Source organism: Elgaria multicarinata, chromosome 1, assembly GCF_023053635.1.
Source record: "Elgaria multicarinata webbii isolate HBS135686 ecotype San Diego chromosome 1, rElgMul1.1.pri, whole genome shotgun sequence".
In the NCBI taxonomy this organism is placed as follows: domain Eukaryota; kingdom Metazoa; phylum Chordata; class Lepidosauria; order Squamata; family Anguidae; genus Elgaria; species Elgaria multicarinata.
Genome location: NC_086171.1, coordinates 35041991 through 35069820, shown reverse-complemented (window position 1 = coordinate 35069820; position 27830 = coordinate 35041991). Strand labels below are relative to the sequence as shown.

Sequence of the window (27830 nt, the reverse complement as noted above, 5' to 3'; positions counted from 1 at the left end):
AATGAAAAACATACAATATAAAATTACAATAAAATAATAAAACAGCACAATATAAAATAACACAAATTAAAAACAGAAGCAAAAAAATAAAATTGTGCAGAGGTCCAAAAATACTTAAATGGTTCTTAAAATGCCTGGGAGAATAAGATCTTCACCTGGCACCAAAAAAAGACCATAATGTAGGCAGCAGAGGAACCTCTTGAGGAAGGAATTTCACAGATAGGGTGTCACCACTTAGAAGGCCCTCTTTTGTAGCCACCATCTCATCTCACTTGGTTGAGGTATTAGGGTTGACTTTAGGGTCTGAACAGGTAAATATGGAAGGAGATGCTCCTTGAGATCATCTGGCCCAAAGCCATTTAGGGCTTTAAATGTGAAAAACAGCACTTTGCATTAGACCCAGAAATGGAATGGTAATTAGTGCAGATGGCAGAGTATTGTCTGATATGATTGTATCGGCCAGTCCTAGATAACAGTCTAGCTGCCCTGTTCTAGACTAGCTGAAGTTTCTGGACCATTTTCAAAGGCAACCCTACATATAACACATTGCCGTAATCCAAAAGGGAGGTTACCAAAAGCATGAATAACTGTTGCAAGGCTATCTCTGTCCAGGTTAGGGTAGTTGGCATATGAGCTTTAGTTAGCATGCTCTGGGCCACAAGAGCAATGATAGATCCAAGAGAATCCTCAGACTAAGAACCTGATTGTTTCTATTAAGTCCAGCTTCAAATTGACATATCTTAACTAAGCTGAAAACACATAGCTATTTGTCAAGCGATTACCAAGGCCTAATCTACACCAAGTAGGATATTACACTATGAAAGCGGTATGAAAGCAATATATAAAAGCCAGGAGCCACACCAAGCAGGATATAGCACTATGAAAGTGGTATGAAAGCTGTATATGGTATGTGTCAATGGGTCCCAACACTTGTCAGTGCACTTCAATACCACTATAAAGCAGTAATGTGGCTCCTGCCTTTTATATACAGCTTTCATACTGCTTTCATAGTGCAATATCCTGCTTGGTGTAGATTAGGCCTAAGTCATTCCTTGACCAGTCAAGGCATCAATAGACTTTTTGCTTTAAAAACACATCACACTAACAAGAATTAGGGTAAATAAGAATACAAATAAATATGATTAAAAATAGAAAAAAAATATTTTGATTTTAAAGAGCTGGATGCTTTTAAAAAACTGAGGGTTAATTGTTCTATGCAACCATAGTATCGTCCACAATTCTGATTAAAGTTCCACTATTTAGTTGGATTTCATACTATTTCAGGGCCTTACCAGTATCATGTGACCAGTGGAAATGTCCATGTTGGACGGAACTGGTTCCTCACACCAGGATGAAGTACTGCTTCGAGCAGAGGGACTTGGAATGGGGCCATCGCTGAACTGTGAAGATATGCTGTTAATACGAGAAGTATGCAGAGGCTCTGGGTGATCTGATGATTTTACTGCCATACGCTGGCGACATAGCTCCTAGGAGACAAAAAAAATAGTGTAGATTGAAAACCAGCATCTGAGGAATCATCTATCAAAGCATGCATTTGGGCTTGATCCTGCACACAGGCTGCACTCCTGTTATTGCCTCTGAAGTTTAAAATTGTTTGCCAGACAGTAGGAAAGCACAAATATCTGCCTTTGTCTGTAGGCAGGACGGTAACCAATATTTATAGCTATATTTGTATAGCTGACATCTGCTCTCCCCGTTCCTCTGGTTTATACAAAACATGAGACTTCGAAGTACACAGATTAGAGGCAAAGCTATGACCAGTGCAACCTTCTTACTCAATTTCAGTAGAGCTACTTTGGACTAAATGGTTATTGCAATTCTAGTCTTCATCCGAACAAGTTGGAAATTTATGTACTCTATATTAACTTAGCGGTAGGCTATATTTCTAGTTTGGAAAATCCAGATGATTTCTTTTATGCTACCTTACATTATAACTAAATTATTCATGTTTTGAGAGCAAGGCAGTCCAGAATTAAAATGGCAGACCAGAAAGCAACTGGGCAACTTCAAAAATGTAGATTCTGGTTGATTTTTTTCTTCATTAAACTATTGTGAGCAATGACCTTACACCTGAATGCCTGCCTTAGCAAATGGTGTATAGAATTAACAAAACAACAGAAAATAGACCTAACATAGCAACAGTTTTTAGCAGAAGTAAAAAACAAAATGTAAACCAAGCCAGAAAAAAGCAAACACGTTTACTTGAACTATTCTCAGATCAATTCAATGTACACTAGCCCAATGAGCTTTTAAAATATAGCCAATTATATTATAACCATAGCTGATTTACAAGTACACATGTAATAAATCTTAGCCAAATCGGTTTTTTTTAATGTAGGATGTTCATATTTATTATTAACAAAAAGTCAGAATTGGCTACTCATGGTATAAATGGTTTGATGCATATTATATGTTTCTCATATTCATGTTCTTGTGCCTTAATTACTTGATCTGGACTAACTAACAAAAATACACTTGTTTAAAAAGAGAGTACACATATGATAATCAATTTGATCACTTGAAAACAACTAAAAAGTTAACTGCAATGCCAGTATCAATGGGATAATTTTAACCTTCAAATGAAAAGTTTTATTTTAAGATGAGAATGGCTTGGTTGCAGGCTATAGTCCTCTTCAGGCATTTGCAGAAGAAGGGTTATTTGTAAACACAGTGGAAGCCATCATGTGCGCTCTGCCTTCTCCATTACTGACCTCCCTGTTAGGTCTTTAAGGGCAATCTAAGCACATTTGGCTGGACACACTACACAGCTCCATGTGACCAGGAACCCTGGTTTATTCGGGTTCCCAGTCACTGTAACTGTGGCCTTAGCTAGACTACCTGCTAGCATGGGACAGAGGAGGGAAGATCTCGTGATGTGTTTATCGCGACATCCCTCCTCTGTTTACACGCGACACCCTCAGAAGGAGAGGCGTCGCACCCACAATTTTTTTATTAAAGGGCCAGCAGCGCATGAACGCTCATGCACAAAAGTTAAGTAATTTTTTAAATTTAAATTATTTTCCCTGCTCCCCCCACCCTACCCCCGATGGGCACAGCGCTCCCAACTCCTCGTGAGGAATCGCGTCAACCCGCGGCACCCGGCCACACGTTCCGTGGTCTCGGGCTGCCCGATACCATGGAAAGACTGGGGCTAAAGGGGACGGCGAGATCTCGGGGCAAGGGAGGGATCATCCCTCCCTGATCCCGGGATCCCCACAGGGACGATCTCGGGGATCACCCCGGGATTTCACCCCATCTAGCTATGGCCTGTGGTCAGGAGAAGAGGGGCTGAGCATGTGCCCCTGGCTCCCTCCAGGCTTACAATTAACCCCTCTTCAGTAAACAACTGAAGAAAGCTTAAGTTAGTTTCATTTAGGACATTAAAAACAATGGGACAAGTTACTTACAAGTGTAGTCTCATTGGTTTCAGTGGAAACTAAGTGCAACGAACTGAGTCTGGTTCCAAACTGATATATTTTAACTAAACTAAAAACACATAGGTATTTGTCAAGTGATAACCAGGTGATTCCCTGACCAGTCCAACCATTGCTGAAGCTAAGCAGGTTTGGATCTGAACAGTGCCTCAGTGGGAAATCCTCTGGGCTGCAGAGTTTTTCAAAGAAAGAAGTATAACAGAATTGTGAATAATTGTCTCGGTTTTCAAATTCTTCGCTTCTTGCAATTTTGGTCCTTCAAAGGCCTAATCTACAGCAAGCAGGATATTCCACTATGAAAGCGGTATATAAAAGGCAGGAGCCACACTGCTGCTTTATGGCGGTATTGAAGGGCACTGACAACTACCATATACCACTTTCATACCACTTTCATAGTGCTACATCCTGCTTGGTGTAGATTAGGCCAATGTACATGATATTAAATATTGTGCAGATATACTCCTTAAGTAACATTTATACTCTGGGGAGTTTGTATTCCCTGGGTTTCAATGAGTCTAAAAGAATGCCTCTAGTGTGGGCTCTCCCATACTAGAGGCATTCAAGAGGCAGCTGGACAACCATCTGTCAGGGATGCTTTAGGGTGGATTCCTGCATTGAGCAGGGGGTTGGACTCGATGGCCTTGTAGGCCCCTTCCAACTCTGCTATTCTATGATTCTATGATTCTATGAAGGATGAGAATGAATAGGAATTTTTAGCATCATTAGATTCAATACTTTTCAACTTTTATCTCATATATCATGTGAAGTACAAGACTGGAAGTACTTTTGACATTCACAGAAACTCTAGCTGACCTGAGTTGAGGTGATCCGGGTTGCAAAAACATCACACTGCCTGAGGACAAAGCATGTGTGTATGTATATACACACACACACACTCTTATATAGGCCTGAAGCATGTCACCCCCTTCAGCTGACCTTGTTTTGTTTACAGGTCTGGAAGAGCTAACGCATCTGCAACAGTGCTCTCTCCAGCTAATTGTGATCAACATGGCTTATACTCACAAACATCTAAGGCTGGGACTTCACGAACAACTCCCTCTCCTCTCTAGCACAAAACCTCTCTCTTCACTGTAAGCAACGTTTCTTGCTATTTAGAGAAAAATACATTTCCTGTGTAGGAAATCTGTCCCACAAAAAACACCTCGGTGTGGACTGAATATCTGTCCTATGCCAAATGAGACTGTTCATTCATCTAGCTTGGTATTGTCTAAGGCAGTCTGGCTTGGTTTTGTCTACACTAACAGGAGTCCTTTCCAGCCTTACTTGGCAATGTGGGGGATTGAACCAAGAAGCTATTGCATGTAAAGTATGCGCTCTACTACTGTGCTACAACCCGTACCCAAGGAGGCACAAGCAGGAACCATACCTTTATCTGCATGAGTTTTGAAAACCTTAATTTCCTACTTTCCTACAAATTGCTACACAACCCTTTCTGGCAATCCTGATTGCATTTCAAAACCAGTGAGAGGCCTGCAAGGTTTAAATGGAATTGCTTGGCAGATCAACTGGGGGTCCTTTTCTCCCTTGACATGCAAGCACAGTGCATAGTTGCCTTGAGCTGCTTGAGTTCGAAACAGTGTGTTTAGAATCCATTTTGAAACCATCTGAATTGATGTGAGAGCCATCTGAAATGGCTTTTAAGAAACGGACTCTTGCTATCATGGACATTTTGGGAACAAGCATCATCATATATACAGGTAGTACTCTAGTGTATATTTCTAAGATGTTCATGTCCATATAAAGGGGGGGTTCCCCAAAACTGTCCTAAGTATAACACATATACTTATGTATTATGATTTTTACTCAAATTTGAGATATCATAGAATTCCCTCACTTTTGATTAGTTTACCAGACAGAAAATTGGTTATGCACTGCCTATCAGGTATATTACTGAGCAGGTGGCTAAATTTTTATTCATTGTTCTGAAAATAAGACCTCACATAAGCTGACTATATTTGCTAAACTGGATAAATTTGTATTTTTAACTCAACTGGTCGTATGACTGTAATAAATATTGTTACATATCTCACATATTGGACAGATATATACTCTGATGGAGGATACCAGGTGATTTGACGGGCACTAACTCTTCAAGTAACAGAGGTATTTTATATATTATGTCCTGCCTAGAGCCATAATCATCTGTTACTACAACTGGTTTTCTAGCATAGATGATTGACATTAGCAGGGGGTGGAGAGAAACATTAGGAACAAGTGAATTCTCAGAAATTAGCAGCTGCTATATATACAAAGAAGAATAACAGGGTTAGAAATGGCATAATGTCAACTTTTAAGAAAAAGATTCTCTTCTACAAAATTATTTTTCAGAAGAAATACGAAATAATTATGCTCTTAGGGCAGGAGGTTTTTATTTTCCACAAGGCTACAAAGACATAAAACAGGAAATAATGTATTAATATGCAATTCAATTTCTTACTGAGGGGTTCACCAAAATAGCATCTCCTGTGTCCGCTATAATTGCTTTGCACATCCAAGAAGCAGAATCAGTTAACCGGGTACACAACAGGAAGGCTAGCCAAAATGTTCCAAGAATACAGCTCAAAGTGGATGCACTTTTAAAATAATATTAGTCACAGGTTTAACTCCCCCATCTCCACCTTATTTTAACTGCTTCTACTATCAGAAGGAAGATGAAATAAAACTTCTCCAGAGCAATGACAGCTCTTTAATTTACTTCTTGTAGCTCAACTTGTCTGTTTCTTCTGCTGCAGCAGCAGCAGAACCAGAGAGTTGTGAGAGGGAAGTATGTGAGACCAGCAAAGTGCAGAGGGAAACCTATTTATTTATTTATTTATTTATTTATTATATTTTTAATCCACCCAATAGCTAATGTTCTCCAGGAAGATTACAGATAGTTAAAAGACTAAAATTCCATGTATTAATGTTCCTATCTAGGCAAAAGTTGCACAAGCACTGAGCAAGGCCTATGTAAGATGAGCTCTTGTGCTGACACTAGTAACCTACTACCCAACCATATATTTTTTCTGGCCAACACAAAGTAGAATGTAGTATTTGTGTCTTAATCTTTGTTTCAAATTTAACATTTTGCTAAATGAGCATTCTCACAAAACATTCCAGAACAGATAGATTTGATGTGCATGCTGACATCTCCTAGAAAAAGGTTTTGCTTGCAACATGCATGTGAATATCATTCAAACTAATCTGCAACAGAAAGGATAAAATGGGAGCCCACCCAGGAATACACATAAACTAAAACTGCCCAGAGAGCTTTGGCTATTGGATGGTATAGAAATGCAATAAATATATAAAATATCATGTTCTCCATTAGAGATGGGGATTTAGTAGACCAAGATTCGGCTATTGGGCAGTATAAAAATGTAACAAATAAATAAATAAATAAGATTTAATAGACCAGTCAGTAAAATTGTGTCCTATCGGGGTACTAGATCTGAAAAGGTGGAAAATTTGAGGATTTTAACAACCTATACCCATAATCTTCCAAGCTATACTTTGACTCCACCCCTGAACATTAAGATTCTGCACTGGTTCCCCCCCAGAAGATTGACTTCAACTTTCTGGCCCAACTGGAGGGGGGATATTTTTGAAAGGACAGGTTGATTACCTGTAACTGTGGTTCTTCGAGTGGTCATCTGTGCAGTCACACATATGGGCTCGGCGCCTGCGTGAAGCCCAGCTTCGGGAATTTTCTATAGCTAAAAGACATTTTGGGCGGGAAACCCTCCCCTTCCACTGCGCATGTGCAGGAGGGTTCCCACCCAGAATCCCCAGTTCTTCTGAGACCTAAGAGCCTCGTCTGAGGAATATAGACACCTCTAGGTGTATCTGAAAAAATACTAACAGTAACATTAGTAACAAATGATGGACACCAAGTGGGGAGTATGGTGGGTGGGTTGTGTGACTGCACAGATGACCACTCGAAGAACCACAGTTACAGGTAAGCAACCTGTCCTTCTTCTTTGTGGTCTCTGTGCATCACACATATGGGCTATTAGCAAGCTTTTACTCACCGGAGGAGGGTTGGTGTCCTTAGGTGAAGACAGATGACAACACGGCTCTGCCAAAGGAGCAGTCGGACCTTGACCTGACGTCCAGTTTGTAGTGAGATACAAACGTCATCGGTCTGGCCCATGTTGCTGCCTTGCATTTTTCTGGGATCGTGACACCACGATGAAAAGCAGAGGATGTGGAGACAGCTCTAGTAGAGTGCCCTCTGACTGAAGTCGGAGGGTCTAACTTTTGCAACTGGTAAGCTAGGATGATACATTGCACCAGCCACGAAGAGAGTCTCTGAGCTGATACTGTTAAGCCTTTCTTGTTTTGCCCATGACATACAAATAGGCGTTGTGACTGGCGGAAAAAGGCAGTGCAATCCTTGTAGAAGGCTAAGGCCCTTCTGACATCTAATAAGTGCAAGGTTCTTTCCAACGCAGATGAAGGTGCTGGGAAAAATGTTGGTAAAATGATGTCTTGGTTGACATGAAAACTGGAGACAACTTTAGGTAGGAATTGAGCATCAGGACGAAGTACTACTTCATCAAGATGGAATATGAGGCAAGGTTCATCTATCCTTAACGCACATAGTTCGCTGGCACGTCTTGCTGATGTGATTGCCACCAAGAAAACCACCTTCAAAGTCAGGAGGCGCAGGTCAGTAGTTGCCAAAAGTTCAAATGGCTTATTTGAAAGTGCATGTAGGACCACTGATAGGCTCCAAGAAGGTGAAAATGTTCTTACTGGTGGATTTAGATTTAACAAACCTTTTAAGAAACGTTTAACCGTAGGATGGGAGAAAACAGTAAGACCATCAACACGGTCATGAAACATGGATATAGATGCCAAGTACACCTTTAAAGATGAAACTTTTAAACCCCTGTCAACCAACATTAATAAAAATGACAGGATGTGATTAATAGAGCAGTTTGAGGGTAAGAACCCATGTTCAGAGGCAAAAGTGGTAAATGCAGACCATTTTCTGTTATAGTTCTGCCTTGTTGACAGTTTTAGTGCTGCATCCAAAACCTCTTGGATCTTAGCTGCCAGATCTCTATCCTCTACTGAGGGATCAGCCTCCACGCTGTCATGTGAAGGGTGTCGAGGTCTGGATGATATATCCGGCCGTGATCCTGGGATAGAAGGTCTCGTATCATTGGTAGACGTAGGAAGTGACCCTGTGACCTGTTGAGAAGGGTTGCAAACCAGTTCTGTCTGGGCCACCAGGGAGTTAGAATTATGCAGTTCGCATTGTCGTGAATAATCTTGGTGAGGATCCTTGTTATCAGAGGGAATGGGGGGGAATAGGTACAAGAGGTAAGTGTTCCACCTGTGGAGGAATGCATCTCCTAATGATTTCCTTCCTATTCCTGCTCTGCTGCAGAATTGGTGACACACTGTGTTGTTCTCCGTCGCAAACAGATCTATGTTTGGCTGTCCCCAAAGGTGAAACAGTTCCCTGACAACTTGAGGATGAATGCACCATTCATGGACTATCGACGAGTGCCTGCTGAGATTGTCTGCAAGCGTGTTGGACAGACCGGCTATGTGAACTGCAGTCAGGAACAGTCGACGTCGAATGCACCATTCCCATATGTGTATGGTGAGTTTTGCTAGGGATAAAGACTTTGTGCCTCCTTGTTTGTTGATGTAAAAGACAACTGTTGTGTTGTCTGATGTCACTTGAATGTGGTGGTTGTATATCACGGCTTCGAATGCCTTGAGGGCCTTTTGAACTGCTAGCAGCTCGAGGTAGTTGATGTGCGCCTTTCTCTCTGTCACAGACCAGGTGCCCTGTACTCTTAGGGAGTCGAGATGGGCTCCCCATCCTGTTGTTGAGGCATCTGTTGTGATCGACTTCGTTGGCATTGATGGTTGGAACGATACGCCTTTCAGTAGGTTGTGATGGTCCGTCCACCATTTTAGGGATTTGGTTACCGTCGGTGGTAAGGAGAGAAAAGTACGCTTGGCGTTCTGTAATGGGTTGAATACTCTGGTGAACCAGAGTTGCAAGCGTCGCATTTTGAGTTTTGTGAACGGTACGACCATGATGGTTGAAGCCATCAGTCCCAGGAGTCTTTGGATTGTATATGCGGTAGTGGTTTTTTGTTTGGAGAGGTCATTTGCTAGTTCTGGATAGCAATGGCTCTTTCGATTGGTAAGAATGCTTTGGTGGTGTGCGAATCCAAGATTGCACCTATAAATTTTATGGTTTTGGTAGGTGTGAGGGTAGACTTTTCGATATTTATTAATAGACCTAGCTCCATCATCAGGTCCCAAACATACGCTATGTGTTGCTGGAGGGCATGTTTTGAGTCCGCTACTAGAAGCCAGTCGTCTATGTAAGGGTGGATTTGAATTCCCTGATTTCTTAAGTGAGCACAAACTACAGCAATGCACTTTGTGAATACTCTGGGAGCTGTTGACAATCCGAAAGGTAGGACTCGGAATTGAAAAGCCGTTTGGTTTATGGCGAAGCGTAGGTATCGCTGGCTGTCCCAGTGGATGGCTATATGAAAATAAGCGTCCTTGAGGTCGATGGAAGTAAACCACGATTTTCTTGTGAGTAGTGGTAGGATCATCGGAAGTGAGACCATACGAAACCTTTTTGGTGTTATGAAAGTGTTCACGTTGCGTAGGTCTAAAATGGGTCTGATGCCTCCATCGGCGTTTGGGACAGTGAAGAATCAGGAATAGAATCCCTTCCTTATTTGATGTTCTGGTATTGATGTTATTGCTCCCTTCTCTGGGAGTGAGCAGACTTCTTGCAGGAGAGGTGGCGATGGTGTAGTTGATCTCAGGACTCCCAAGGGTGGGAAGGAATCGAATTCTATTTTGTATCCATTCTGTATGATGGAAAGTACCCATTTGTCCATAGTTATTCGATTCCAAGCCCTCCTCGAGGTCGAGAGACTGTCGCCAAAGGGAGTGGTTGTGGTGTGGATATCAAAGTCAAAGACGTCGATTTTGCGTGTAATCGGGTTTACGACGCTGGAATCTGGGTTTTGAGGGTGGAAACTGTTTCTTTCCCTGCTGAGATTGGAATTGTTGTCTGCAAGCCTGTTTTTCAGATTGGTATCTTGTGGTAGCGAATCCAGGTTGCCTGTACCATCTTTTAGGCTTAAAGTGTTGTTGTTGATATTGGGATGGACCTATCCCCATTTTGCGTGCTGTTATTCTCGCCTTTTGAACATTATCCATGGCCTCATCGGTTGTGGAATTGAACAGACCTGTGCCATCAAAGGGAAGACTCTCAATACGAGATCTGGCCTCTTGAGACAAACCAGCGGATATGAGCCAGGCATGTCTTCTCAGGGCAACTGCCTCGACCATGGTTTTTGCACCACAATCAGCTTGGTGCATAGCTGTGGCTATTTGTTGTCTCGCCATCCTGGTGGCTTCAGCATGGAAAACTCTTGCTAGTTCTCTTTGATCATCTCCTAGACTATCACATAGAGACATCATTTTATCCCATAGGAACAACTGGTACCGGGACATTGTAGCCTGGTAATTAGATACCTTAAGGCTTAGTGCTGCAGTAGAGTAAAATCTTCTCCCCATTAAATCGAGGCGTCTACCCTCCTTGTCTACCGGTGCTGTATGCACTCTTTGAGATCGACCCTGTGCAGACTCTATGATGAACGAGTTCGGTTGAGGATGTGTAAAAAGGAACTCCGCGTCTTTATCCAGGACTTTGTACATGTTATCTAGCCACTTTGATGACGGTTGTAATGTTGCCGGGTCCTTCCAGGATTCTTTGACTGCCCTGGTTAAAGTTGGTAGGAAGAGTATAGCAATTGGTGTTGCTGCCTCAGTATATATTGCCTCGAAAACGTAATCAACTAACTTTTCCAACGTTTGTCGAGTTTCTATGCCCAATGCTTGCGCCATCCTCTGAATGAGGTCTGAAAAGTGGGCAAGTCCCTCAGATGGTGAGACTGATCCTTGTGCCTCCACTATCAAATCTGGTGATGGTATTGATGGAGTAGGTGAAATACCAGAGTCTGAATCTGAGCAATAGTCATCGGGTTCCTCGGGAGAGGAAGCTATTTGCACGGTTTGGATATCACCGGTTTGCTCTACTACAGAAAGTGTAGTTTGTCGACCCCGATCTGTAGGTTCGACTAACGTAATGGGTAGTGGAGCTGGTAGTATTTCGGTAGCTTGTCCTGGTGTCGATATCGTAGCGGAAGGTGGTTGTTGACGTTGAGGGGTTTCTTGTCAATATCGATCATACTCCTCATGCCAGTCCCTATAATAATAGGTCGGTCTTGGTGGGAGAGAGTACTCTGATTGTCTATCGTATTCCCTTACAGGAGATCTGGATCGGTATCGTCTGGTGTAGAAGTAACGTTCGTCCTCCCGATATCGATCATCGAGTGAACGGGCTGAATCCGGTGAGCGTTGATATTGTGGTCGACAGTCGAGCGGTGTGGGCGATCTTCGATATTCGTGTCGAGGTTGGATATTGGCTGGTAAGTTTCGCTGAGGTGAGCCTCTAACTGACCCCCTTGCAGGGTATCCTGGTTCTCTACTTTGACGCGATACGCTGTCTCTAATTTTGCCCTCCGATAACGATGGCGTCGGCATTGGGGCGGTCGCTGATATCGAAGAAGGTACAGCGATCGAAGCCGTCTCCATTATCGAAGGAAGAGTAGGGGCAGCCACCGATGGTACGGTCGATGTCAATACCCGATTTTTACGGTGATCGTGGCTTTTGGCCAATTTGGCCTTCTTTTGCTTCACAATCTCCGCGGACTTCGGAGTACGTGCATTTTTTGCTAGTTTCTTTGCTACTTAGGCAATCAGGGATCGCCCTGGCGTTGCAGGGGTTTCCTGGCGGGGTCTGTTGGCCTGAATCCTTGGTGGCTCGACAGGAGCTGGACGCGCTACTGGCTGTTGCTGGGAAGCCATTGCAGGTTTATCGACCGATGCAAGCGCCCCTTCCCACAGCTCTGCCCACAATTTATCTGCTCTATGCCACCTTGTAAGCTTTGAAAAGGCTTGGCAATGGGTACAGGTGTCAACCATGTGACCTTCTCCCAAGCAGATAACAAAAAAATTGTGGCCATCTGATGGGGGCAGTTTCGTCCCACAGCGGGCACACTTTTTAAATGGGGCCTTGGGGCCCATACGGTCAGAATTATAGTTAAAGAGGATGAAAAAGAGGTAAAGAGAAAGTATTTTTTTAAAAAAAAATTAGGAGGAAATATAGAAACAATGAAGAGTAGATAAAAAGTTGAGGAAAAATATATATAGAAACAAGAAAAAAGGTAAGTCATAGCTATCGTTTTTAAGAGCATTGTTCGCGATGAGGCTGTCTGCAAGACGGTCGAAGAAGAACTGGGGATTCTGGGCGGGAACCCTCCTGCACATGCGCAGTGGAAGGGGAGGGTTTCCCACCCAAAATGTCTTTTAGCTATAGAAAATTCCCGAAGCTGGGCTTTGCGCAGGCGCCGAGCCCATATGTGTGATGTACAGAGACCACAAAGAAGAATCAGATGTTGTTAACTTTGTCATTAATCACCCTTTTCCATTGCTGCTGCTTCCATTTGAAAGAAGTTATCAGGTGAATCATACATCACAAAAATTGTGGACGGAAATCCTAGCCTCTAGAATAAACCAAAAATTAGAACTATGAACCCACATTTACTAATGTCATTGCTATGTCCTCAGCAACTGCAATCATAACTGTAGTTCTTCATGAGTATACTGACCTGCCTTTGTTTCCAGCCATCTAAAATATGTTCAGTGTGAATCCATACCAAAATGACAATATCAGCTCCACACTCATTAATTTTTCATTCTCTAGTTGCTTAAGACCTATGTCCCCAAAAAAATCTGTCGCCAAGTGGCATGGCAGACTGAAGGCAAAAAAATTCAACATAGCCTATTACCTAAATAGGCTGAAAGGACAACATTCTTTATTCTAGCTCATTATATATTACAAATGCAAACTCTCTCTATGCATGCTGGGACTGCCAGGTGACCAACTTCTATATAGAACCAGCTCAAGATATTTTGTTGCCCCAAACTGAGCAGGAATATCTGCAGTATCAGACAGCTCTAGAGAGACTATTCATATCAGAAATGACCCTAGGTATTTCAGCATTTCAGATGAAAAAAAATCAATTGATGCTGCTCTTCCCTCCCCTATAATGTTCAACACATAACAGAACAGTGTCAAACAGTCTTTTTTGCAGTATATAGACTATCTCCTGTGTCTTCACGAGTTTTGTGTTTAGTTTTCTAAACACAGCAGAAGCAATGAGGAAAACTCTGGCGTGACAATGAAGTCACGAAGAGTCGGAAGCGACTGAACGAATAAACAACAACAAGCAGACCTTCATGATCCAGTCCACAAGTGCCTGTGGTACCTTTGATGTAGATTTGCCATCCACTGGTTGAATCCAATACTTTGTCTACTTAGAGTAAACCCATTGAAATGAATGGGATTTAAGTTACACTAACATTGGATACAGCCCATGTCCTAAGGCTAACCATCCATCCTAATCAATCCTTCCAACATTTCCTAAACTACACATTTGCAAACCAATGGATATGTCCTCATTTGCTGCTTGGAGGATAGCCCATGCAAGACTGAAGATTTATTCCTTGCCTGATGGAATGTGGGTTTGATCAACGCAGGGGTACATTTGAATATTCCAACTTTAACTATCAAATTCCACCTTCTCCCAGTTCCTGGACACCTAACAACCTTTTTCATGCAGGATGTTTCCTAACACAGAGAGAACAGTATGCTGTGTGGCACACACTCCATAGTTCATCATTAACAGGCATCGCTTACAACTTAAACTCCCTTCACAATTTATAGTAAATACAGAAGAATGATCCCTTGGTCTTTTGAGCTATTATCCAATAAACATCTATTTAAAAGGTAATTTGAAGTTTATGACATTGTTTCTCATTACATGAGAATTGCTTCCTAATGGAAACACTTCCATTTTATTTCATTTCCCGACATTTACTACCAAATGTATGTATAAGGCGTGTATCATATATAATGGAAAATCTTACCGCTGTATGGCAAAAACCACACAACCAAAATAAGTATTTCTAAACATCACTACTGAAATACATATAGTGCTCTGATCGTCAATAGAGATCTTTTATTGAACTTTCCTAAAAGAAAAGTACTGATCGTAAACAGGGCATAAACATTTTTTAAAATAGAAACTAAAGTTTTCTCCCCAAGCCCAAGATAAAGCTTTTTTAAAAAAAGTAAGTTTGGAAGAATTCCCATTTCTCAGCAAGTCATGGCTGGATAGATAGTCAGGGATACTGAAACAGAATTCTGAAGAAGAATGGGCCAGTTTATGCATTTATCACGCAACACTATAAAGTGAAAGCAGTCAGGCTTAAGCTGGAGATTAATAGCCCAACTTGTTTACATATGATAGCTTGCTACTTCCCCTCACACACACCTTTCTTTGTCAGATACAATTAGCCAAGGAGACAGTGCAGTTATTGGTAACCAGCGACTTCTCAGATTTTAAACAGAAGTTAATCAGAACATCATCCATGAGATTCACTACCAGAAGAGTCGAACAGTATTCAGCAAAGGTATGCAAGCAAACCCCTTCTGAAATACTCTCCCTTTTCAAAATAGAGCTGAGGTTTCCCTTAAGCCACAGAGAGAAATTGGATTAGTGAAAGCCCCTTTAATCTTAAACACAGAATGGGCACATGTTCCGTACATTGCTGGTCAGGTGCTCCTCCATCTGAGCTCCCGCTACTAACTCTTATGCTCAGCATAAGCTTTCTGGTTTCATGACCTTTGTCAGAGCAGACATTGTGCACGTGCATTCACACACGGATGGATGGACACACACACACACCCTTTAGAAAGTGAATCTCATCATTTCAGCAAAGATTTCAAGCTGAGACCAGTTTGGATGTGCAGCCTGCATAACACCACAAGTGCCATCTCTTTCAGGATGTCCCTGCTCCATGACAGGGATGCGCTTTTGCTGCCACATGCTTTCACAGCGGATGACAGCCATCAAGTTATCACAAAAGTATGGAGAAAATGAGAGGGGGGGGAGAAAGGTGCTGGTAGACGGGTGGGTAAGGGACAGAAAAGAAACTGAAGGAAACAACCAGACAAGGTTTTAAATGTCTATTGTCCAGAAAAAATCTATTAAAACCACCTGGTTTAATATAAAATATTACGTGATCTCCATTGTAAAGGAGGGGATGATGTTATGGTCAAGTAGAAGGCAAAACTGAAACTAGCTCTTGTTCCCCTTAATTAAGCTCTCTTACTTAATATTTTGCTTCCATTTTATAAAAGCCTATTTGCCTGATTAATCTGTAGACTGATAAAGTACACATGGGCTTAAGCTGGTTTCAGACCTATTGATTTAAAAGGGTCTATTAACCTTATATACAAGCACTCTGGTTTTACTGGCTGGTAGTTCTATAAGAAAGCTTCTGACATCTCAGATTATTTACTGTAAATCTTCATTCAGTGAGCGCCCCCCTCCAGAAAAAAGCTCAACGTAACATTTGTGCAACTATGGCATTTAAGAGCAGCAGTTTCATGTGCTCTTGATATGTATTCTATAACGGATAACATGAAAATAAATGGCACTGACACATGTAGGCAAAACACAAGATTTTACCTGGATGGGTATCTTCTGGGAATCATGCCACAAGATTCTCATGATGCAACTCTTTTTAAGGATATATTTCACTCAAGACAAACTGATGAAACATGTTACTCATTATACTCTATAATCTTCATTATAGCTTCTACTGTGTTTAAAATGGGATATTTTGAGAATGGGCATAATCCACCGGAAATGTCTCTTGTGCAAGAACATCCCAGTGAACGTTATCATGGCATGACTCATTCACTTCAACTGTGCTTGCATAGGACAAATTTCTGGCAATCAGGCCAACCTTTTTATCTACAGAACAACCCTATGAGGTAGGTTAAGTTTAGAGAAAGGAGGAGCCCAATGTCACCAATGAGCTTTATGGAACACCCTAACAACAATTATACCACACTGCCTCTCAAACCCTAGTACAAATTACACTTTTGATATGAATTGTACCAAGACAAAGATATTCTAAAAAAGAGCCCTTAACCTCTAGCAAATTCTTGCTCAACTGAATCAAATGCTCAAAGACCACCAAATGAAAACAATGTAGACAGTACATTTAAGATACATGCAATCAAACTATGCCTAAGAATCACAAGTCATTGAATTCTTAAAGCATAATTCATATAGCTTCACACTTTTTCAAAAGACTCAAGCAGCTTATACGGATCCCTTGAATACTGGAAGGTGCCATTTTTGACTTTTCACAGGAGCACCAACATGGGAAGAGAGAAGTAATGAACACAATGGGTTGGATCCAGGATCTGCCTTCCATTGTAGCATTTTCCGAGGGCTGGAGCAGCTGCTGTAGAGAGGAGGAAGCAAGAAAGACCACTTCCACCAATCCAGTTGCATGCACCTAAATCTGGATCCAACTCAAGGGGTTAAATACAGACTTAGTTATACTTAGAATTGCCTCATTCATTCATTGGGTCTTCTCTTAAGAATGACTAATCTGGATCCAATACACTGTCCTCAGCCTTCTAGCTCTCATACTGATCTAATGAACCAGACCTGTGCCTATAAACTAGACTGTAGAGCTTTCTATTTTACTCTTCAGGATACAAAAATAAATCTGTCCCTTAGTAATCAAAGGACTGAAGACAGTTCCATGTGAAGGTCACAGTTTTTAGAACTTAAAGCAGAGAGTATTGGGTGGGAGAAAGAGCACAAACACACCAGCATTTTGAGAGGTGGCATTAGACCAGAAGTCTTGGAACAGCAGGGAATACAAGGTAGACCCTAGGGTCCCTATTGTATGCTTATATAGAAACGCAAGTCCCTTACGTTTAAAAAGAAAAAAATAGAAAACCCTAACCCATTGCCCTCATATTTTTTTCCTTTCAAGTTACAGAAACTACAGTAGCCCCATGATTGATAAGGAAAACTGGGTGTTGTATTTAAGAGCTCCATCTTAGGGATACAAAGTCATATAGGAAAAAAACGAGTAAAATGTCCCTGCAATCATGATATTTTAACCTTATTTTAGGATTGTACTACAACCAGTATGAGCCAAGCCACAAGAACCTGGTTACTGAATAGCATTTGTAAACTGCCCAGAGAGCTTCGGCTATTGGGCGGTATAGAAATGCAATAAATAATAAAAATAGTATTAAAAAAAAGCAAGAAAAGAAATGCAATAAATAAATAAATAATACTAGAGGGCAGCATGTAGGTACTTTGCCCATGATTCCTTACCACCACCACCATACACACACACACTTTCACACCTCAACAATGAAATTCAGATGTCCCCAGATTTGTAGTGTCCCTTGGTTAATAGTTCTACTAAATGTAAATTATGTTCCACTCCCACCATACCACGTCTACCCCCAAATTATTGATAAGTATTCAGCCTTAATTGTAATACAGTTGAATGCCAATGTAAAGCAAAATGTTTTGTCCATCTAGTGTTTTTTATATGTCTAATTTTGTGAAACGGCAGCCACTTATAATCAATCTTTTGATGCGCTACCACTTGCAATCAATTCAGGAACTAAATAAGAGAGTGAGGAAGCAGATAAGAGTGCTGGAGGGAGAGAAGAAAAACTACCTCTGGATGATAACCACCCTTATAAATTTGTTTTTATGTTTCTTACTCAGCTCAACTTACGATCAGTCTGAAATAGATCCCAGACCAGAAAAACATCTAGAAAAAAAGGTAATATTTTGCACATCAGCACAAGTTGTTGATTACTACTTTCTCCACCTAGAGACATTTCTGTCATTCACTCATTACTATTTTGGATAAGTGTCATGTTAGCAATCTGTACTTTTAGGATATCAGAAGAGACTAGTCACAGTAAAGCCCAAACAGCAAGCAGTGAATGATTTCTACATATACAGGCTGGATCCAGCATCTGCCTTCCATTAGCAAAAGACTTCCACACCCTGATTTTCAAAAATTCCCTCTTCCTTCCCACACCACAGCTCACTCCATTCAGCAGGGTCCTCATGCCCTCTGTGAAGCATTTTGAGGAGGCTGAAGGGGATGCTATGGAGAGGAGGGGTTGAGAAAGTCTGCTTCCATCAGCCCAGTTGCACATGCCTAAATCTGGATCCAATCCATAGACATTGTGTTTCACATCCTGGGGAGATTCATCCGTAGACACCTTGACAGTAACACAGTAATCAATGGAAGCCAGCATGGATTTGTCAAGAACCTGTCCTGGCAGACTAATCATACCCCATTTTGATGAAGTAATTTCCTTAGTAGATCATGGAAATGTTGTGGACATAATATATTTTGACTTCAGCAAGGCATTTGACAAAGTCCCACGTGATATTCTGATTAGCAACTTAGGCCCTTTCTACACCTAAGAGTTATCCCGGGAAAATGGAGGGATCGTCCATGCCTGCTCCCAGGATCCCCTGTAAGGCATTTGGATGGACAGAAATGATCCAGGGGAAAAAAGGCAGATGTAGAAACGGCCTTAGTTAAGTGTGGACTTGATGCCACTACTTCAAGTTGGATCCACAGCTGGCTGGAGATCCATATTCAGCTAGTGCATATCAATGGTTCTTCATTAAACTGGAAGGAGGTATCAAGTGGAGTGCCACAGGACTCAGTCTTGGGCCTGTACTCTTCAACTTTTATTAATGGTAGGGGAAGAGGTAGGGGGGAAGTTTCAGATTTGCAGATAACACCTTAGGAGATAGAAACAAAATTCAAAAAAACTGGGCAGAATATAACAGAATGAAATTTAACAGAGACAAATGGAAAGTTCTTCATTTAGGAAAGGGAAATCAAATGCAGATATAAAATGGGGGATATCTGGCTTGGCTAGAGTATGTGTGAAAAGGAACTTGGAGTTGTAGTCAATCACATAGTGAATACAAGTCAGTAGTGTGATGTGGCTGCAAAAAAAGGCGAATTCAATTTAGGTTGCATCGATAGAAGTATAGTTTCTAAATCATGGGAAGTATTAGCTGCACTCTACTTTGCTCTGGTCAGACCTCACTTCAAATACTGTGTCCAGTTCTGGACACAGCACTTGAAGAAGGATTCAGTTAAATTGGAAAGGGTTTGGAGAAGGGTCACAAAGATGACCATAGACTAGAAACTTAGTCCATTGAGGAAAGATGGAAGAAACTGGGTATGTTTGTTTAGCCTTGAAAAGAAAAGACTGAGGTGGGATATGATAGCACTATTCAAGTGCCTAAAGGTTGTTACACAGAAGGAGGCCACAACCTGTTCTCTATCATCTAAGAATCTAGGACATGAAATAACAGGCTTGAGTTACAGGAAGGCAGATTTTCATCAGACATCAGGAAAAACTTCCTAATAGTCAATAGAACCAACTACCTAGGGAGGTGGCGGGGGGTCGTCTCCATCATTGAAGGTATTCAGGTAAAGACCATCAGGGATGTTATATACTGGATTCCTGCACTGAGCACGGGGCTGGACTAGTTGGCATAAATGGCACATCCCTACTCTACAATTCCTGCCTCTCTTCCCTAGAGAAAGGTAAGAGCAGATTTTTCTCCTGCCCTTCTAGTGCCTATCCACTACTCAGGGTGGCTTACAGCAGTTTATAATAACGAAGTCATAAAATACTATAAAAACACAAAGCTAGAGACCTCCAATAAAACTTTACCCTTACATAAAACAGCAGATACCGGTAATTAGCAGGTAAAAGCCTACCAGGCTAAAAGACAGCCAGAGAGGGCCAAGGTGTTTCACCATATTGGTGGAGCCATTTATGGCCTTCAACCAAGCCTAGGTAGGACACAGAGAAGGGTCTCTCCACAGGCAATGTGGTATGGGTGTAGGCAATCCTTCAGATATCATGCATCCAAGCCGTTTAGGGATTGAAAGTTAATCACCATCACTTTAAATTTGTTGAGTCCGAGATAGGAATTTTTTTCACACAAGAATTAATTTACAAAAACTCTCCCACATACAGAAATAATATTGCAGTTTCTCTACACAAGGACTTGATTATACAAAGAAAGCTGAATTATGGAACTCCCTACTACAAGGAAATAGTTGTGGCAAAGAATTTAGCAATTTAGAAAGAGGGATTAGATATAAATCTAAAGTAATATGAGCCCATTGTTCCTGGGAGAAAACACAACATGAAAGAAAAATTAGTCATCAGGATAATTTCTATCTTGATATAGCCAATTATAAAGAAAACAGGGAGAGCTTTTTATCCATAGTTTCCAAGCTGGGAGAGCAGCTTCCTGGAAAGCTGCTTATAGTTGCTAGTGGAGGTACAGTATCCTCCAGGGCTTCTCCAGGGCTTCGTCCAGGTTTTTGTGACCATCTTCAAGGCCAAGTAGACTGTGCAACCACATTGTTTGAAGAGAAGTTCCTGCACTGACTCCCTCAATCAATTTCTTACAGGTGTTTCATTTCACTCCACTAAAGTGTGCATGCATAGCAATTAATACACTTTCCCTTTGGCCTCCTTATCTTTGCATGCAATTGTTTGAGTTCTTCTTTGTGTTCGGGGTATTTCAAGTAGACTTCTATTAAGTTTGGGAGGTTCCTTTTGCCAATTCAATGGACTGCATGGAGTGAACAAACCCACAATACTGCTTGTCAGACACAACAGTAGGACAGAACAAATAACAATGTTGTTGATGAACACACACACACACACACACAATCCTGGTGTGCACACTCATTTTGTCCTCCTATTGTCTCTGCTCAAACAAATTAGGCTTCTGTAGTGCTCCAAAAACTTGGAAAACCTGTTTGAGTAGGGACAATAGCACAACAAAATAAATTAGCATGTAACCACAGGCAACAATGGATCTTATCATACCATCTTCAAGTTTTTTATTTATTTATTTAAATCTACCATTTGGCGACAACCTGTGTCAACAAGTTCTCAAAAGTGAGCTTGGAAAATACAACACAAAAATAGGATTACATTCCCTAGGCAAAGGTTGAACCTGACAAGTGGTGCATGAACACAAGCAACATTATACTGAAGCTGCCCCTTCATCATAAAGTTTAGAGTCAATGTTGTATGAAAATGGAAACAATCTAAAGTGGAAACTATCAAGAAAATACAATAATATGATTACTGCTAATACCAGGATTTTGAACTAGAAAGCACTCCCCTCACCTATCTAAATAAAACTAGAGACTCTCACATGGTAACAGAAAGTTTGAGGTTTGAGGTTTACTGATATACAGGACAAACAAGGGGAAGGACAATTAAAAACAAAAAGCCAATTTTTATTTTAACAGGCCTGGACGACAAGCTTAGGATTCCTAGCCATAAAATGGAAGAGATTGCTGTTGTAGGCCCTGAGGAAAGCGTCATTGCTCTTACAGACAATGTGGACTAGCAGAAGTTTGGAGGGGGGGGGGGCGGGGCGGACAGGGGATAAAAGAAACCTCCCAGGCAGACTGTAATTGAAGTCCCCAAGCGTTCCCTAATTCAACAGCTCTCTGTGCAATTAGGAACATAAGGAATTGCTTCAAAGAATGATGAGATGACCTTGCACTCAAATGTGTCCATCAGGCTCAAAAACACAGCCTGCCTTACATCCCCACTGTGTTTTGTTTTGCTTTTAATTTCACTTCATGTTCAGGGAATCCAGAACCGTGGAATCTGAAGTGAGAATCTGAAATGAAATTCATACGCTGGACTCGGCGCTCTGTTGCCCAAAATGTCAATTTGAAAATGGGAGGCAGGGCAAATAATGCCCTAGGGAAAATAGCACACTGGGAGGAAAGAGTGGTCTTAGTGGCCACCCCCTTAGGGCCAGCTTTTCCAATGTTGCCAAGTTGTGTGGCTTGTGCAGGATTGCAAAACTGAGCAGCGAAGCAGACCCTACTGCTCTCAGGCTTTCCCAGCAATGCCCATCAAAAGGGTCCATAGCGTGCTCTATAATTTGCTGCTTTGCTGCCAGTATTCTCCTGCTCCAGTTCTAGGATCCCACTGGGATCCCAGGCTGCAGCAGCCTTCTCTCTCTCTCCATCATTCCCTCCACCCCTTTTCCAGCCTAGCCCTAGCTTCTTCCTTCTCAGAACATGAGCACTTCCTTTTTCAGGTCAGGCTCAGGAAACAAGAACTACTGGGAGATGCAGGTCCTAGGCTAAGCCCAATAGTCTAATTATGGGAGAAAATCAGCAGCTGTAGGATGTGAGAAAAGTAGGCCTTGGAGATTGCTCAGCTTAGGACCTGGATTGTGTAGATTTTCTCTTCTCAGACCCTCAAAGCTCTCCATCTTCCTCTCTCATTCACAGTGGCCCAGTTCGCACAACATACCTTGTTAACCCCTCCACCTCGCACATGCCACCTGATTTACCGAATTACCCTTGCCAGGCATGGCTTGTTGTGATCTTGCTGCCTTTTCCCCGCTAGCTTTGAACTTTACCATTGCCCCGAAATACAAAGCTGTAGGAACCATATGACTAAGCCTAGGAACTGCCTTGCATGCCAACCAGTCACATAGTACAAGCAAGGCTGACACCACCTTACCCAGGTAGTATCTACTACCTATCAAATTTAGAAAAAAATGGTTTAAGACACTTACTGCTTTTGTTATGGTTGTCCTCGTTCACTGCAGCACAGACAGCCCACTTGAAAAACACTAAGGCACCAAGTGTAGCTTGGCACTTACTTAAAGTTGGAAAGGTTAAAGACACTACTTACTGCATTTTTTCACCCTAGCTCACTGCAGACAGTACACTTGACAACAGTAGTGCAGCTAGGTAATTTGAAGCTCTGGAATTAATAGCCATATTTAGGGGCGGTGGGAGATTAGTTAGGCATTAGATAGTATTACTTCAGTTAGGAAGCACACAACAGTTTTCTTCTCTTTCCCCATTCCATGCTTTACAACTGCTTCTACATTTCTGATACATTAGAACAGAAAAATAACACTGAGAAATAAGAAATACTCTGTTTTGCATTTAAAGCTGTCTTAAAATACAGCACCATCATGACAATGGGAATAAAAAGGGAGTTTCCTTCTGCCATTATAAGGCTAAACACATTTACTTGGGGATAAGCACCAATATTTTTTTTAAAAGGATAATATATATTAAAAGCAAAAATGACCAAATGTGCATCTATAACCATGTACATGCCAAGCCAGCTGCCCCCTCCCCAATATAAAACATTTAAATAAATAAACAAATAAAGATGCTTTATTTATTTATTTCCCCAGCAATCCTCAGCATGTCCAGTCCAGTCCAGGTGCTGACATCATACCTGCCATTTGCCGGGAGATCACCTGGGGGTCCTATTCAAACAAAACATATCTTGCACTCTTTTCCCACATCTTTCCTCTTATTCCATGCCAGGGGCTGCTTCTCCTTTAAGGACATCTTAAGTGTATTTCTCCATGTTGTCCATCCAGGAAAACAGGTGTTGTAGAGGGATCCTGATCCCATGTCTCTTCCTTGCTTCCCCCTTCCCTACCTCCACATCTGTATTTTGTTCCCTTTTTTCTGCTCTGCCTCTGTTTTATTTTTACAGGAGCTTAGAAAGGCAGCTAGACAACTGGCATGGGATGCTTACATTCCCTGTGGGATGACTTTGAATGAAGCACACTGAATTCTTGGAAGTCGCTTCCACCTTTCATGTGGGCCTAGAAATTATATTCAGTTGTTACAGTAAATAAAGGTAGGAACATACCTCATCTGACAAGAACAGTTGCAAATGAGTGCAGAGAGAGAGAGAAAGAGAGAGAGATTACATTTATTATACCATTGAGGTATTGCTCTTACTGGAATAACTAAGCATAACGTCTCCAGGTGAACAGTGTTTGAGCCATTCCTGCCATTAGATGTGCTGTACAATCTATATGAAACACTAGGTTGGATATAGTTAACGAAAAAAATAGGAGTCCTGCATAGGGCCTGCTCCGGGTTTTTGACGGCCCTTGGGCAAGACGGTGGCCTGGTTCAGACAACATGCTAAACCCTGCTGCTTAACCATAAAACGGTGTGGTTAAGCCCTTGGTGAGTCTACCTTCCCCCCACTATGGTCACCAGCTGCTATTGCTCCTCAACCTCTTTACTACCATTTGCTTGCTTGACAGGAAGAGAGTCAATGAGCAAGTAGGCAGTGGCATTTACTGCTCCACCTTTTCACTACTGCTGTTGTCTTGGTCAGAGTGACATGCAAGTTAACAAGCAAGTAAATGGTGAAGAGGAGGATCCACTCTAGGGGGATCTTGCCAATAGGCCCACGCTGGGGTGTGAACCCTCAGCAGGTGCCCAATTATTCCTGGCCTTTGATACCAGCCCTGATCTTGCACTTCATTGCTGATGAACAATCAACACCAGAAATCTTTGTGTTGGTTTCTGCTAGCTATTCACAGAAGCTCTGGGTGCAAGCCTTGTTGGGGATAGCTACAAGCTTGACAGACAAGGGCAGGTTGAGAGAGACACAGGGAAAAAGTTAATTCACTGGAACTACAACAGGAGCCAAAGTAGAAGGGAAGAACTGAACCTATTATGAGTCTCCAAGGTAGCACTGAAACCTGGTAGACATGTAAGCCCTGCTGTCTTATTTTCTATAGTCCTATCAGCCATGTATGGTGCAGATGGGGGAAAGGAAACAAATCAGATTCTGAATAGAATGCCAAAATAGAGTAGAACCCCAACAAGAAGAGCAGTTACATCATTTGAGAATGACACAATATACTTAGGTCTACCAAATCCTATTTGAAAGTGCTTTCACAGAACAGTAAAATAATTCCATTTGATTAAAGGCATTTGTATTCTCAGACTCTGGGCAGTTAACATTATAATGCTCAGTTTCAGGCTTTGCAATCTGAGGAATGGTATTATTATTATTATTATTATTATTATTATTATTATTATTTCTAAAAATTGTGGCTGACACATCCATTGGTCCATAATGTGAGCCTTGTAAACAAAGTGTCAAATTTATACTATATATTCTCATTTGTTTATCTCTAGCATAAGTTAGAGAAGCTAGCAAGAAATAACTGTGCAGAGAAAATCCAATTCATTTATCATCTTGGTGATGTAATTTATAGTAAAATAAGATTCCTTCTGCACAAATACTGGTATTTTCTTTATGCTAGGATTTATTTATTTTTAAATAACCCAATTCTAAAAATGCTTACCCCTTACCACAGCTTCTCTTGTACAATCTTGCTGAAGCCATTGTACTTGTGTCTAAATAATGACAACAGAAAAAGCAGCAGCATTCAGCTACTAAATGTGAAATACAAAAGTAAAGGCTTCTTGGCCACTGGAGACTGTATTATATTGGAACATGCCTGGGAAATTTTAGCACAACACCTATACAAGATGTAAAATAGAATCTGCACTTGGAGGGCTGTAAATTGTTGAAATGAATGTTCGTATTATTTTATTGCTTTAAAACATTTTATTCCACAGAAGCACAGAATACCTAGAACTGATAGAACTTCCTTTATTAGCTAGTGTCACTAAAATGCTAAACAGTGACACCACACCGAGTTGGATTCTTACAGCTCATATTCAAAATGATGGCCGCATGTACTTCACACGGTGGACTATTGTGTTGTGCAACAGCCCCATTGGGTTCCTCCTGTCAAACATCCTTTTGCCAAGTTAAAAGGTCCCTTAACAAGTGCATATACTGAGGAGGTAAGTAAGTTCGCACACGTGTCTGGAGCAGCACATTAAGCAACACTGTTGCCAATCAGTTTCATGGAGTGGCACCAATTTCTAGTACAACAACCCAATGGGGAAAAAATGTCTATCCACTCTTATGAAAGATGTCTTTTAAAAATAAAGAAATTTTCCTTTACTTTGGAGATCCTCCAGTACTACAAAAATATGACCTCCAGTCCATGCCCCATGCACAGGTTTCTGTCATCTTACCTACAGAAGAGGGATTGTCTGCTGGAGGAAGAGGGATTGTCTCTCAATCCAGTCCTGGACCTAATCTAAAAATCCATTTTCAGTGCCTTCCTCCTAGCTGGGCAGTGGGAAAAGAAGCCCAGGTGTCCATCTCCTCCCTCTAGTCAATCACCTCTTAGGGCACTGGGGGCCGGGGAAGAGAACACCGCAGGAGCCAACAAGCTCACTCATTTCTACCACAGGATCAATGACGTGTGAGTCCAAAAGCACAAACACTAGAATACATGAAGATTAGCAATGGGCCACAAATGAAGTAGGAGGACAAAGAATTTGTGATACATTTCCTACATCTCCAAATATAAGTTCCTTCATTTTCATTTAAGGACTGATCTCATCCTCTTTTTATCTAAATAATAGTCAGAAGTAGCTGAAAAGCCTTTTTGAGGTGCAAACTTCTACTCAGATTGGAAAGAAAGAAAAAGATTTATTGTAAAGTAGAAACACTGCTCCTGAATCAATCAGAGGATCCAGAGCTAAAAACCATTGACAATGTCCTTATTTGGCCTAGTTGTCTCTAACCCTCCAAACTCTGCTACTATAAACATCATGACACACTCCTGGCAACACACAACGCTAATGGCAATCTTACTTATGCCAACTGCATTTAATCAATTTCAGCCCATTCTGTCCAAGAGATCATCATCCCCCTGATAAAATACCTCTCCTATGCACTTAATCAGAACTGCAATGGCCAGAAATCCTCTAGAGGAAAAAGAAAACATGTCTTCTGGAAGTGGTTTTTATTCAAACTGGCTTCTAGTGGTCCAGGATATGGCAGAATACTCAAATGGTTACCTGTCCTGAACTCTACCAAGGGGAGAAACCCAAACAAACCAAACAAGTGAAGCAACATGAAGCAGCTATTTCAGGGACATGGCAGGAATCTGCTCCCTGTCTCTGATTTGTCTGCAAGTGCCTTTTTTATGTTTAAACTAAGCTCTAAACTAGAGCTCCTAGCTGACTTTTCACTTCAGGTGCGGAAATATCTAAAGGCACTCTCCCTATACACATTTTGAATGCATGTCATGTCCAGTTCTATGAGGAATGCTTTTAAAAACAACACATACCAGTCAAGTAAAATATCATTGCTTCATAGGAGTCTTTGCATCTTATATTTAGACACCTGCAACTCTTACATCCTCCAGCCTTAAAGGTTCTTGCACCTACAGAATCATGTTATAGTAGTAGCAGCCTATGTGGCCTCCTGACTACAGCATTCATCACTATATGGCCATGCAGGTGTACACATTTCAGGATTTTCGTGGGGGGGGGAGAGTGTACTGGGTAGGTGATAGTGGCAGGTGAAGAGAGAAGCAGAGAGGCACAGAGGACAGAGAGGGGACCAGCAATAGGGGACTATAGGGAAAGGTGAATTACTGCTGA

At 41.5% G+C, this 27830-nt stretch overlaps 1 protein-coding gene across 1 annotated transcript in view; it reads right to left on the bottom strand.

The window, feature by feature from the left end:
• Positions 1-27830, bottom strand: part of PTPRN2 (protein tyrosine phosphatase receptor type N2) — a 690139-nt gene that overhangs the window by 77062 nt on the left and 585247 nt on the right. The window contains exon 14 of the mRNA XM_063147608.1: positions 1293-1487. Coding sequence (XP_063003678.1) covers positions 1293-1487 — 195 coding nt within the window. The remainder of the gene's footprint in view (positions 1-1292; positions 1488-27830) is intronic.